This window comes from Trematomus bernacchii, unplaced genomic scaffold (assembly GCF_902827165.1).
Source record: "Trematomus bernacchii unplaced genomic scaffold, fTreBer1.1, whole genome shotgun sequence".
In the NCBI taxonomy this organism is placed as follows: Eukaryota; Metazoa; Chordata; class Actinopteri; order Perciformes; family Nototheniidae; genus Trematomus; species Trematomus bernacchii.
The window spans coordinates 1,927,813-1,940,708 of record NW_022987668.1 but is presented as its reverse complement, the minus strand read 5'-3'; the positions used below and the strand labels follow the sequence as shown (position 1 = coordinate 1,940,708).

The 12,896-nt window shown below is 41.9% G+C and overlaps 1 protein-coding gene across 1 annotated transcript in view; it reads left to right on the top strand.

Moving 5' to 3' along the window:
• The window catches only part of sptbn1 (spectrin, beta, non-erythrocytic 1), a 117,975-nt gene that overhangs the window by 28,561 nt on the left and 76,518 nt on the right, over nt 1-12,896 (top strand). Inside the window, exon 2 of the mRNA XM_034135969.1 lies at nt 9,733-10,066. Within this exon, the coding sequence (XP_033991860.1) occupies nt 9,895-10,066 (172 nt within the window). The 5' untranslated portion in view covers nt 9,733-9,894. The remainder of the gene's footprint in view (nt 1-9,732; nt 10,067-12,896) is intronic.

Here is a 12,896-nt window from a genome sequence, read left to right as displayed (position 1 = left end):
CTTGAATTGGAAGCATCATTTACCAATTACACATCATGCTGTATTGAAGTAGACTTGAAAACGAAAGATTTAGATGATGAACTTGAAGGAAAATGTTTACTGAGGTAATAAATTAAGTGAGACGTCTGCTCCTTTTCTCATAGACTTCTATACAATCAACCAGTGGAGTCGCCCCCTGCTGGATATTAGTGAGAATGCATTGGCTTTACTTTTCAGATCCATAAGTGTGGTACCACTATAACTAGGTAGTCAAAGTCATTATCCAGAATAGTTTTCTTCTGAAAGGTTTTCTCATTTTTGTTTTTTTATTCAGGGTCCCTGATATACTGCCCCCTGCTGTTTATTGGTGTAAATGCATATCATGGATATAAAGAATGAGGACACACCATAGACTGTATAGGGACACACACACATCCAGTCCTCTTAAGGGAAACACAATACTTATTATATGATTCAAATCTGAAAATGTATCTTTCGCCAGCGTTTTGATCTCCATCGTTCAGACGTTGATCCTCTGTGTGATGCAGTTTGAGTTTGATGGTGTCAGGTCAGATAACTGCTGCTGCCCTACATGGCTCCGAGTGGCCTACATAACGCTGCAGAGAGAAGGGTGATGGATGACTTCCTCCTCTTCACATGGCCTAAATATACATGTACACCTGTGTTTGTGTGTGTTTTCTTTAAGGAACTCTTCAGTGAAGGTTGACATACTTTGAAGGTTGAAATCTGATCCGTAAATGAAAAGACTCGAGTAGTTGATGAAAGGTTAATGTCCTTGAACACGGATGCTGTGAATCACTTTGGATAAAACAGTCTGCCAAATCCATGTAGTGTATTAAGAATATGAATTGTTTAGAAAGAGGAGAGGAGGAGGAGGAGAGCTTTCATTTTAAGCTCTCTGTGACCCAGAAATCCTGTGTGGGGCTGTCATTGGTTAGAAGCAGACCTCGAAGAACACCAATATCTGACTATATGGACTTAAAGAGGACATATTCTGCTCATTGTCAGGTGTATATCAGTATGTAGTGTCTCTACTTTAAAGAGTCCTCTCCTGCTGATGTTCAGGTGTATATCAGTATGTAGTGTCTCTACTTTAAAGAGTTCTCTCCTGCTGATGTTCAGGTGTATATCAGTATGTAGTGTCTCTACTTTAAAGAGTCCTCTCCTGCTGATGTTCAGGTGTATATTAGTATGTAGTGTCTCTACTTTAAAGAGTTCTCTCCTGCTGATGTTCAGGTGTATATCAGTATGTAGTGTCTCTACTTTAAAGAGTCCTCTCCTGCTGATGTTCAGGTGTTTATCAGTATGTAGTGTATATTAGTATGTAGTGTCTCTACTTTAAAGAGTCCTCTCCTGCTGATGTTCAGGTGTATATCAGTATGTAGTGTCTCTACTTTAAAGAGTCCTCTCCTGCTGATGTTCAGGTGTATATCAGTATGTAGTATCTCTACTTTAAAGAGTCCTCTCCTGCTGATGTTCAGGTGTATATCAGTATGTAGTGTCTCTACTTTAAAGAGTCCTCTCCTGCTGATGTTCAGGTGTATATCAGTATGTAGTGTCTCTACTTTAAAGAGTCCTCTCCTGCTGATGTTCAGGTGTATATCAGTATGTAGTGTCTCTAGTTTAAAGAGTCCTCTCCTGCTGATGTTCAGGTGTATATCAGTATGTAGTGTCTCTACTGGGACATGTCTCCATGCTTTAATGTTCAAAAAGCTCTTTATTGTTCTCATGCTGCCTGTGCTGCAGCACCTCTTTTCACCCTCTGTCTGAAACCAGAGCCCAGTCTGCTCTGATTGGTTAGCTGGAAAGCTCTGTTGTGATTGGTCAACAGCTTAGAGATGTCCCGCCCCTTAGCCTATCACGAACAATCTGTTGGAGGGCAAACCAATAGAAGCGTGAGTGTTACATAGTGATGTCACTAGGCCACTGGGACTCTTTTTGTTGCTGTTTTTCTGTCTTCAAACTCGCAGAGCAGCCAGATAATTCAGCAAAGAAGCCAAGGCGACACATAAAAAAGAAAATATTTAAAATATATTTGGGCTGATACTCATATATAATGTTGTACCACCTGTTATAGGCAGAACATGGTCAAGTAAGAATGTTAGATCACATATAATTTATATATAACAACCCATCTGAAGACCTTAGGCGCTTTCACACCAAGTACTTTGCCGTACTTAGTTCATGAGAACTCTTTAGTTCTCATGAACTAAGTACAGATCGCGTTCACACCGGAATAAGTCCCTGAGGGAGGATTAGGCAAATGAAGCCGCTGACGTCACTTCTTCTGCTTTGGGTTTACTGGCAGGCCGCAAACAACTTCACGGCGTATACTGCCACCCGAAGTCCCCGGCCGGAAGTCCCCGGAGTTGGGGACTGGCTTCAGTAGAAGCTGCTGGGACTCCCAGCAGCTTCAACTGAAGCCTTCCGAGTAAATCGCCAGAACGCCGACACCTCCTCATCTCCACCGCTCCCATGTTTTATTTTGTGTTGCCATAAGTTAGTCTCTCTCCGTTGGTGCGCTGGGCTAATGCTAATGCTAATAATGCTAATGCGAGCAAATAAAATGGCGGCTTCACAAAACCTTTTTTGAGTTTTACGGGGCGTGGTTTGCAATCCGCCCAGCCAATCAGAAATGGGAACCTTTTTCTCCCCAGGAAAGGTCCTGCTCTCTAGCAGGGACTGAAAAGGGGGTGGAAAGGTTCCGGATTGTTTTGGTGTGAACGCAAATTTTCTGAACTATATCGGAACTATACTGGGAAAAGTACTCCGGTGTGAAAGTGCCTATTAAAAAGTTAAAATCTGAGATTATATAACAGCTTTATTTTAATGAAAAAGTGCACAGTTAGATCTGCCATCTTTCTGAACTGTCATGCTGTGAAAATGCCCGAAAGACTTGATAAATATAAAACCTTTTAACATCCACACAAAGCCACCGAAGCCTTTATGCCTGAAAATATGACACTTTAGACACACACTTTTTTTATTAAGTGCTGCAAGGTTACATGTGAACACAACAGCTTTTGGAGTGTGTATTATGTTGTGATGTCCTTTTTGTTTTCTGTTGTTTTTATGTGTAACCAATGTACTGCAGGTCTCCCTTGAAAAAGAGATCGTTGATCTCAATGGGATTTTTCACCTGGTTAAATAAAGGCGAAAGAAAGAAAGAAAGTATGTGTGTTAAGCAGAATGTAATGTGTGTGTGTATATGTGTGTTAAGCAGAATGTAATGTGTGTGTATATGTGTGTTAAGCACAATGTAGGCGTGTGTGTATATGTGTGTTAAGCAGAATGTAGGTGTGTGTGTATATGTGTGTTAAGCAGAATGTAGGTGTGTGTGTATATGTGTGTTAAGCAGAATGTAATGTGTGTGTATATGTGTGTTAAGCAGAATGTAGGTGTGTGTGTATATGTGTGTTAAGCAGAATGTAATGTGTGTGTATATGTGTGTTAAGCACAATGTAGGTGTGTGTGTATATGTGTGTTAAGCAGAATGTAATGTGTGTGTATATGTGTGTTAAGCAGAATGTAGGTGTGTGTGTATATGTGTGTTAAGCAGAATGTAGTGTGTGTATATGTGTGTTAAGCACAATGTAGGCGTGTGTGTATATGTGTGTTAAGCAGAATGTAGGCGTGTGTGTATATGTGTGTTAAGCAGAATGTAGGTGTATGTGTGTTAAGCAGAATGTAGTGTGTGTGCTGCGTGGGAGTTTAAATGCTGTTCGGGACTCTGCAGGGCCTCGGTTGCCATGATGAACAATTGATACTTGAATTGAAATATTGTGAAGAATCGCTATAAATACGGAGAGTTAAAGACGCGCACAGGCTGAGAGCCGTCTGTTTTCCCATCTGTACGAGTGACAGCTCTCCATGCACGTCTTTATTTCTGGAGATTCTCTGACTCTTACTCCAATAGTTTTATCAGATGGCTGAAGTCAGATGGCTGAAGTCAGATGGCTGAAGTCAGATGGCTGAAGTCAGATGGCTGAAGTCAGATGGCTGAAGTCAGATGGCTGAAGTCAGATGGCTCAAGTCAGATGGCTCAAGTCAGATGGCTCAAGTCAGATGGCTCAAGTCAGATGGCTGAAGTCAGATGGCTGAAGTCAGATGGCTGAAGTCAGATGGCTCAAGTCAGATGGCTCAAGTCAGATGGCTCAAGTCAGATGGCTCAAGTCAGATGGCTCAAGTCAGATGGCTCAAGTCAGATGGCTCAAGTCAGATGGCTCAAGTCAGATGGCTCAAGTCAGATGGCTCAAGTCAGATGGCTGAAGTCAGTTTAAAATTCACAGTTTTGGTTTCTTTCTCAGCTTTCGATGGTTTAATGTTGCCTTTTTATTTCTGGTTTGTTCACTTTGTCATTGACTTGTTTCAAAGCCAAGAGCTGTATTCATGATGTCACATGGGCTGACTGCTCACACATCCATTGGCTGATCATCCTGCATCATAAACGTATTACATAGAGATTAAATATAAGATGTAATACAAACCTACATGAATCATCAGGCAAATGAAAATCTGGTAACATGGACTTAAAGCAGATTTGATGTATTATCTCTTGAGAGAAAAAGGGAATGTTTGATTATTATTTATCACTATATGCTCACTGGGAAAAGATTTCCTATCTAGTTTCTAAAAGCTAGTTATACTTAAAGCAGCAGAACTGAGTACACGTGGTACTTGTGTCAATATAAGGCAGTTGTGGTGATCTCCTTTGCATTTGGTTTACATTATTAAATCGACAAAAATACATATATTTAACTAGCATCAATCAAGCTATTCTCTAAGTCACATAAAGGAGAACCAGCAGGACAACTGATGCATGTGCAGGCTGACAGTTAAGCGTCATATCTGTTGTTTCTAACACAGGGTGTCCGCGGGGTCTTAAAAAGTATTCAAAGTTGGTAAATCAATTTAGCGAAAATTAAGGCTATTAAAAAGTATTAAACGGCATTTCCCAAGGTATTACATTTTGTAGCTTGTTTCAATAAGTATATAAATTGTCCAAAGAGGTTGTATTCTACAGTCTGCCTGAATGTAATCATTGCGTAGGTGTGTAGTGTGATTCTGTGTAGTTTATTTATGGCATCCCGTTGGATTGGACGTCATCTGAACAGGACATCGCACGCTCACTGCTTGATAGCGCGCGAAGGTCCGTTTACGCCGGTTGTTAAACAACATCGTTATGGGGAAATGCAAGTTTGCGTCCAAATGGTTGGAAGATAAGGAGGAAGGACAATCAATACTGTATATAGTAAATGTGAGGTGAAGTGTGTCGCCAATGTAACCGGTTAAAACTCAAAGTGGCGATGAGGTCTTAAAATGTATGGAAAGGGTCTTAAAAAAGGTCTTAAAAGGCATTACATTTGACTTCAGGATTCCTGCGTATACCCCGTAACACTAATAATCAACCAGAAACATTTCATTTATTCAAGAGCATGTATTTAATGGAGACAGTTGTTCCTCTCTCCTCCTGATGTGCAGTGTTCACCCCTCAGTTTCCTGTAGTATCTCTGTTGAGTAAACCGTCTCTGAAACTCGTCCTGCTGTCAAGAGAAGTTTCTCCTCCAGCCGAGCGTCTTTGTGCCGCTGTCTGCAGCCTGACGAGTGGGCGCCCACACAATGCATGCTGGGACAGTGGTCACCATGGAGACGTGTGGTTTTGACTTGATAATGTCCGTCTTTCCCTGTGAACTGGAAGGGGGGAGAAAAGGGGAAGCGATGCGACGTAATTCACTGCAGATTAATAATTAAATGTGTGTGAGAGAGTTTGCACTGCAGCAACTTCTGCTGCGGGAAATGACCACTTTTTGTTTTGAGAACAATGACATTTCTGGCCATTTTCATTAAATCCAAAGACAGGGGATTGAGGATATGTTGCATCACAACGCAGCACAGAGCGTTGATAAGAGCTGATGTGCTGAGGGTGAGAGAGGTGGGAGGAGGAGGAGGAGGACGTGGGCGAGAGAGAAAAGCTTCATGAGATGCTGGGAGAGAAATGAAACTGAAACATTAACTCTGGTTTCATTATAGTGTCATATCCCAATTACTTTCTCCATTTTTCTCCTTTCTTTATCAAGTGAAATCCTTCATATTTAACTTGAACATTTCATTTAAAGGGGACCTATCATGCAAAATGCACTTTTGTACGTCTTTTATACATGAATATGTATCCCCGGTGTTCCAGGGAACTCACCAAGTGTCAGAAAACACAACCCTCTCTATTTTCCTCCATACCCAAATCTCTAAAAAAGGGGCTGCAACGGATCTGATAAAAACTGATCCAGATTTGAACACTGTCCTGACGTCAGGACGGTGGCGCTACGGCTATTGGGCCAACTCCACCAATCAGGAGGAGACAGCCACGGCCATTGCCGTTCGAAAGCGCTGGAGACGCTGTAGTACATATGCCAGGCCTGTAGGTGGTGCTGTTCTCACTGAATCTGCCCTTGCAAAAACAGAGCTAGAAAATGTCAAATTGAGCAAAATGAGGCATGGCTAAAATGCATGATCTGTTTGGTATTTTGAAAATAAAAAAGTATAAATATGCCTTATATAGGTATGGTCCTACACTATATTATTCAAATATAGCATGACAGGTCCACTTTAAACAACTAATAAATTGTCTGAATAGATTCATTTTCAAAAGATACATTTCTCACTTCAAGTACTATATTTTAATACAGTCCAAATCTAAAACCTATTCAACATTACTTTAACTAGATTGCCCTTGATGAAGATGAAAATGTGTGCCCTCCTGACATTAGTTGTTGGTTTTCTGCACTGATTTTCTGAAGCTTAACACCCAGAGGGATTCATATTGTCAGAGGAGCACAGAAACATGGCCGACAGACGCTTCTTCACGTCTCTACAGACTCTGTCCGTTTCTCAATGTCGAGTATACCTGCTGCAAAGCCACTATTTCAAGTATACTACGTCATCGAGTGGCGCCGAATGCTGGGCATTTAAACAGTCCTTCGGCGCCACTCGATGACGTAGTGTACTTGAAATAGTGGCTCGGCGGCAGCTCTACTCGACATTGAGAAACGGCCTCTCTCTCTCCTCCGGTCTTATTTCTCTGCAGACTCTTCGTCCTTCCTCTCTACACGACGACATGTTTTTCAGGTCGAGTGTTGCCTTGTTCAGTGTCATGCATCTGTCTGTGGCGACTCTGAATGTGCTGCAGCAGCCATCAGCTGATCAACAGAGAAATCCATCAATATAATGAAGGGATAGTTTGTTTTAAAGCTCAAGCAATCAATATTAAACGTAGGATTGTTTTGAAGTCTGACTCTGAGGCCCACCCCCCCGGCAAAAAAACATGTCTCTAAAACACCTTCCCCCCCCATGATGCCCCATTTTCCCAACCTTTGTATGAGTACAAATTAAGAGATCAATGCAAAATGATCAGTTATCTGTTTTTACTATTTACACTTATGGCTGAGTATGTGTTGGTTTAACACCTCAAATACTCGAATACGTCCCATTTTGTTCTGGAAACGGTGACATTTCTCACTCTCTTATACTTAAAGCCATTATCATTAACTCTTTCACGTAAAAATCATCAACAGATTAAGATAATACCAGTGTTAAAAGAAACCCTCTGTTGAAACAGTAAAAATGTGAAAGAGGAAGTTGCTCAGCTCGCCGTCCTGACATGACACACTTTCTAAAAACTGGGTGTGTGTCGGTGTGTTGTCATGACTCCATGGCTGGTGTGTGTCCATGTGTCTGTGTGCTTAATTGCTTCTGAATGAGTGCACATTGTGTTAGCGTCACTCAGGCAACACACACACACACACACACACACACACACACACACACACACACACACACACACACACACACACACACACACACACTGCCAGGGTCCCAGTAGCAGCGTATTTTTAGCGTAGCAACACAAGCAGCTCCAGCCTGACTGGTTGTTCAGCTGCAAGTGGGTGGCAGAAAGAAAAAAATAAGATACACACACATAATCTCATAAGTGTGTATCCCTGCATTTTTTGGACTCTGCAGGTCTTTCATTCTGCAGCAATATTTTCATTGGTCTGTGGGTACGCTGTTTTACTTTTGAATGCAGCTTTCCACACCTCCTCTTGTCCCTCTACGGATGTTTTTTAAGACATCCACTGACATGTTCAGGATGAAATCACGTCGAGGCTGAGATGTGAGCGATGCCTCTCTGAGCTGCTGAGGTGTTTTTCTGCCCGGTCATGGTGCTGCTTGCTGACTGCAGAATCAGAACTGACTCTTGGTGCTGAGTCGTGCTGCTGACTCGCTGCCCTCTGTTTGTTCAGACTTTCACAGTGACAGCGAACGCACCGCATGCATTTTGAAAAGCAGTCGATAAAGAGTGAGTCACACGTTTTACTGACGGCAACTCGTACACTGCTGCATGTAAAAACACCTCATAATATAATCGATAAACAGTTCAATGCATCTATGATTTATACTTTTGGTTTAGTTAATATCAAGGTTTTCACAACCTGCTGAGTGACTAAGAGTAAAACCAACATTTTTCATCCAAACGTAGTTACCAAATAATTGCAACGCCCGGTTATCCAGAGGTTTATCGTCCGTCTTTTCGTTTTCTGTGGTACCTTTTCTTTATTGCTGCAGCATTTGGAAAGTGTCTGCGTGTGCAGGTATCAGAAATCCTTCTACCTGGTTCCATGCTTCGCCTCCTGCATCATTTAGCGCAGTGTGTATAATTATACATCACACTGTCATTAATACATTTAATGAGCGTACAATATTCATGAATTCCTAATCATTATGAATGATCTTGGGACTCTGATGATGCATCATTTTGTAAACATGGTAATTAAACACTCGGCTGTTTCCTGCCTACTATAATATTTCAATTAACCCTATATTAGATAGACTGTACAGGTGATTCAATATTTTACTAATAAATAGCACCAATAAACCTCCCCAGTTTATTCCTTACATTAAGACGAATATGTTTTGTCTTACAAGTTTTATAACATATTTTGTTTAAATATGCAAATGAGGCTTTGTTTACTTTTGGTGAATTTGGAAGAAATCTACAGACAAAAATAGACAAACGAGTAAACTCCTAGTGTGTGTGTCTGTGTGTGTGTGTGTGTGTGTGTGTGTGTTTGTAGTATCGTGTTGTGAGCAGTGGGGGGCAGCAGCCTCTCAGTTTACAGATAAACTGACTGCAGCTCAAGAGGGAGGCTGCAGCCAATCACAGAGCAGAGTGACAGTCACATGACCCTCACAGCTGTGCAGACTTACTTTCAATCACTTTCATCCAGTTTAATCTTTAACAGAGTAAATGTTCTGAATCAGTAAAGAGATGTGTGAGGTTAAAAGCCCGATGCTTACATACAGAACATTGCAATTCATTTACAATATAAATATATGAAGTTTTGTCTGTCATTCTTTTAGTTTGTAGTTGATTTGTCCAAGCGTATTTGTACAGCTTCTAGTCCCACTATATACAGTTCATTGCAACAGCAGTTGTCTATCTGCAGATACAATCCAGACACCTGTGATATTGTCTCTTCCTTGAAGCACATTTTCCCCAATTTGTCTTACCTTGAATTCAAAAAATGTTCAGCTTTCCCAGCTCCATATTTTATTTTGGCTGCAATGAACTTAATCTGCTATCATCATTTGCACAGTGTAAAAAAAACTTTCTTTAAGCCTTCTGTTGTCCCTCCACTAACCCTTCCTCTCTTTGTGTCTCTTTTCTTATCTCTACAGCTTTTAGACGATCGTCTCGGCCTGCCACTCAGAGCCGGTCTGAGATAGTGTGTGTGTGTGTGTGTGAGGCTGTGTGTGTGTGTGTGAGGGTCCCGTCCCTGAAGGACTCGGACGCAGCATCATCATCCTCAGCGTGGGGGGTGGAGTCGCAGCGAGGTCGTCATGACGTCGGTGGTGGTGGTGGCGGAGTTGGAGCACATGGAGGTCCAGCAGCAGCAGCAGCAGTTCAGCAGCGATGGCGTTAGCGTCAACAACCGCTGGGACGCCGACGACTGGGACAACGAGAACAGCTCGGCACGACTCTTCGAGCGCTCGCGCATCAAGGCCCTCGCAGGTAGGACCACCACAAACACATGATGGGTGAACGGGTGAATGTGCGATGGGGTTTCAGTCCTGCTGTTTAGATTCAAGATTCGATACGATACGATAACACTTCAATGGTCAGATCAAGTCTGAAATGTGACTTGCATCACAGCAGCTCCATGTGTAACATCAACAGACAAATATCAACTCACAATACATGAAAAACACACAACAAACATTTAACATAATGGAACAATCACTGAGAGAAAACCTGCTCAAAGAGCCTTCAGCGTGCATTTGATCTGGGATTCAGCTCTGTGTTTACTGAGAGGACAGACTGGAGCACAAAGGATGCTTCAGTCTGACTTTATTGAGGGACCCTTTATCTCCCATTAGATGGTAGCAGTTCATATGCTCTGTTCAGAACATGGTTTGGGTCCCAGATGATGTTGTTGAACAGCCTTATTAGGTTGTTATGATAGGCTGAGTCATAATGTCTCTGACAGGGTTGACCAAGGCTTTTATTGTCATGTGTGCATAGTTACAGTGTAGATATGACAATGAAAATCTTAGGTCACAGGCTCACAATAACACAGATAATAGTGCAAGTAAATAAAAATAAAATAGAATAGAAATAGTGTGGACAAAGTTAAAAGCACACAACGAAAAGTAAACAAACACTGAACTAAGATGCTGAAGCTGCCTTTGAGAGTCAATGAGGCCAAGCATTGGTTGAGTTCGTTAAAACAAACACACCTGACACAAACACACACACACATCAAGCACACAGAGAAATAGGCCTCTTCTGATGGGGAACCTCCCTGTTTGAAATGTTTAAACGACAGAGTAATTCACAGGTCTATTCCTTTCAATTATTGGTTGAAAGTGCTCATTATCATTGTGTCATTTAGTTGTGCATCAGGTACATGACCTTTCATGATAAACCCCAGAAGTAAAGTGGTTTGCAGATGACGCCCTGCTTTAGAAGCACCTGGAAAAACACTTTAAACACATCCTTGTTTATGTTTTACTTTGCGGCAAACCTGAAGATATCTTTTGTCAGGTTTCATCTTGTGTAAAAGGTGTTTCTCTGATTTAAAGTGAGATTTCAGACCTGGTTGATTTGGAGGTTAACTTCATGTAATCCTGGATCAGGTTACAGATTAGAAACCAGATGTAGATACGTTCTCTGATGTCTGTGTGAACTTGTTTCTTTCTGTGCGTGTGTTTTCTATTTGCTCTGCGGGGGGCAGCCTTCATGGTTTCTAAAGGCCCTGACACCACACCAAACTGACACCAAAGAACACGTCCCGACGGACTCGATTGTTGTGTCGCCTCGCGTCTCCTGCGTCTTGGCCAAACGGTCGCGCTGGAACACACCGCAAAGACTTCAGCCGACGGCCAAGTAGCACGTACGCACTTGCGCATGCGTGAGTGGCAATAACTCTCCTTACCAGCAGGCGGCGGTAGTGTGTATTCGTCATTCAAAAGAGGCAACCGGAAGACAGAATACGTGATATATATATACAAACAACAAATAGCGTGCGTTCCATTTTCACTCTCGTCCATCACAGACTGTTTCACATAACGACTTATAATCGAAAACATGTTTAGTGCGGTACTGGAAAATGAAAAATAATAGCCGTCTGTGTGTGCCTTCTTCACTTACGTTTCGCTTCTCATGCACTGATTCGCTAAGCTGAACAGCCAATCAGAGTGATTTCTTTTGCCGACAGCCTCCCGATTCAACATGTTGATCGGGATTCAACATGTTGAATCGGGAGCGGAAGGTGTCGGCACGGCCGAAGAGACACGACGGTGCGGGACACACCAATCTGAGTAGGGCGACAGGACGCTCATCGACGTAAGATGTAGGTTCAGAGAGTTTGTGTAAACATGGAGAACAATGAACCCTTTGAACGCCAACTGAGACCATCAGCTGTAGGAAGGAGAATAGGAAAGGAGACTTTGCTCTTGGTTTTTGCATCCTTTTGTTTTTCTTGGCGCGGGACAGTTAATGACTCCGGATTCACACCTGTTGTTCATCAGGAGTTAACGAGGGCTAACGAGGCTCATTAACGAGCTCCAGGCCTTTTACACTTCGGCTCCACTGTTTCACACCAGAGGAGATGTAAAACACTTTCATCTGCGTCTGCCAGATCATAACTCTGATCACAGTCTGCCTTTGTTTCTGGTCTACCTGCCTGCTTGCTTTTACTTTTATTATAGGCTAGTTTTTTTCCAACATTTCAGCTCATTGATGTTTTAACTTGTTTGTAATTGTAATTGTTAGTTAATTTGTTTCTCCATGTACAGTCTGCTTGGTATTAGTAGCCCCTTGAGGGATTACTAATATAGCTGTTTCGGAATTGTTTTAATCGGGGTCCTCCACCAGTGGGAAGTGGTTCTGTACCTGTAGCTGATACAAACTACAGAAGAAGAACTCAACAGCAGTTAATTCACAAAAATAAGAGCATGTTAAATCAAACACTTGAATGCATTCATGACTTACAAGCGACTTCAGTTTTATACTCCTTATCCAAAATCAGATGTATTTGATTATATGTGTGGAAATGAATGGGGCTTTAATCAAAACACACGATTCATTGTTGTGTAACTTTATCACAAGATCAGAGGGAACCTCTTTGTCAATTATTAGTAATTTCATTGATAATTGACACTGAACATTAGCACTAGTATGTGATGACATTTGCTCTAAATCAGACGTATAACATAATAAAATAAGTTATTTCCTTGTGTGTGTGTGTGTGTGTGTGTGTGTGTGTGTGTGTGTGTGTGTGTGTGTGTGTGTGTGTGTGTGTGTGTGTGTGTGTGTGTGTGTGTGTGTGTGTGTGTGTGTG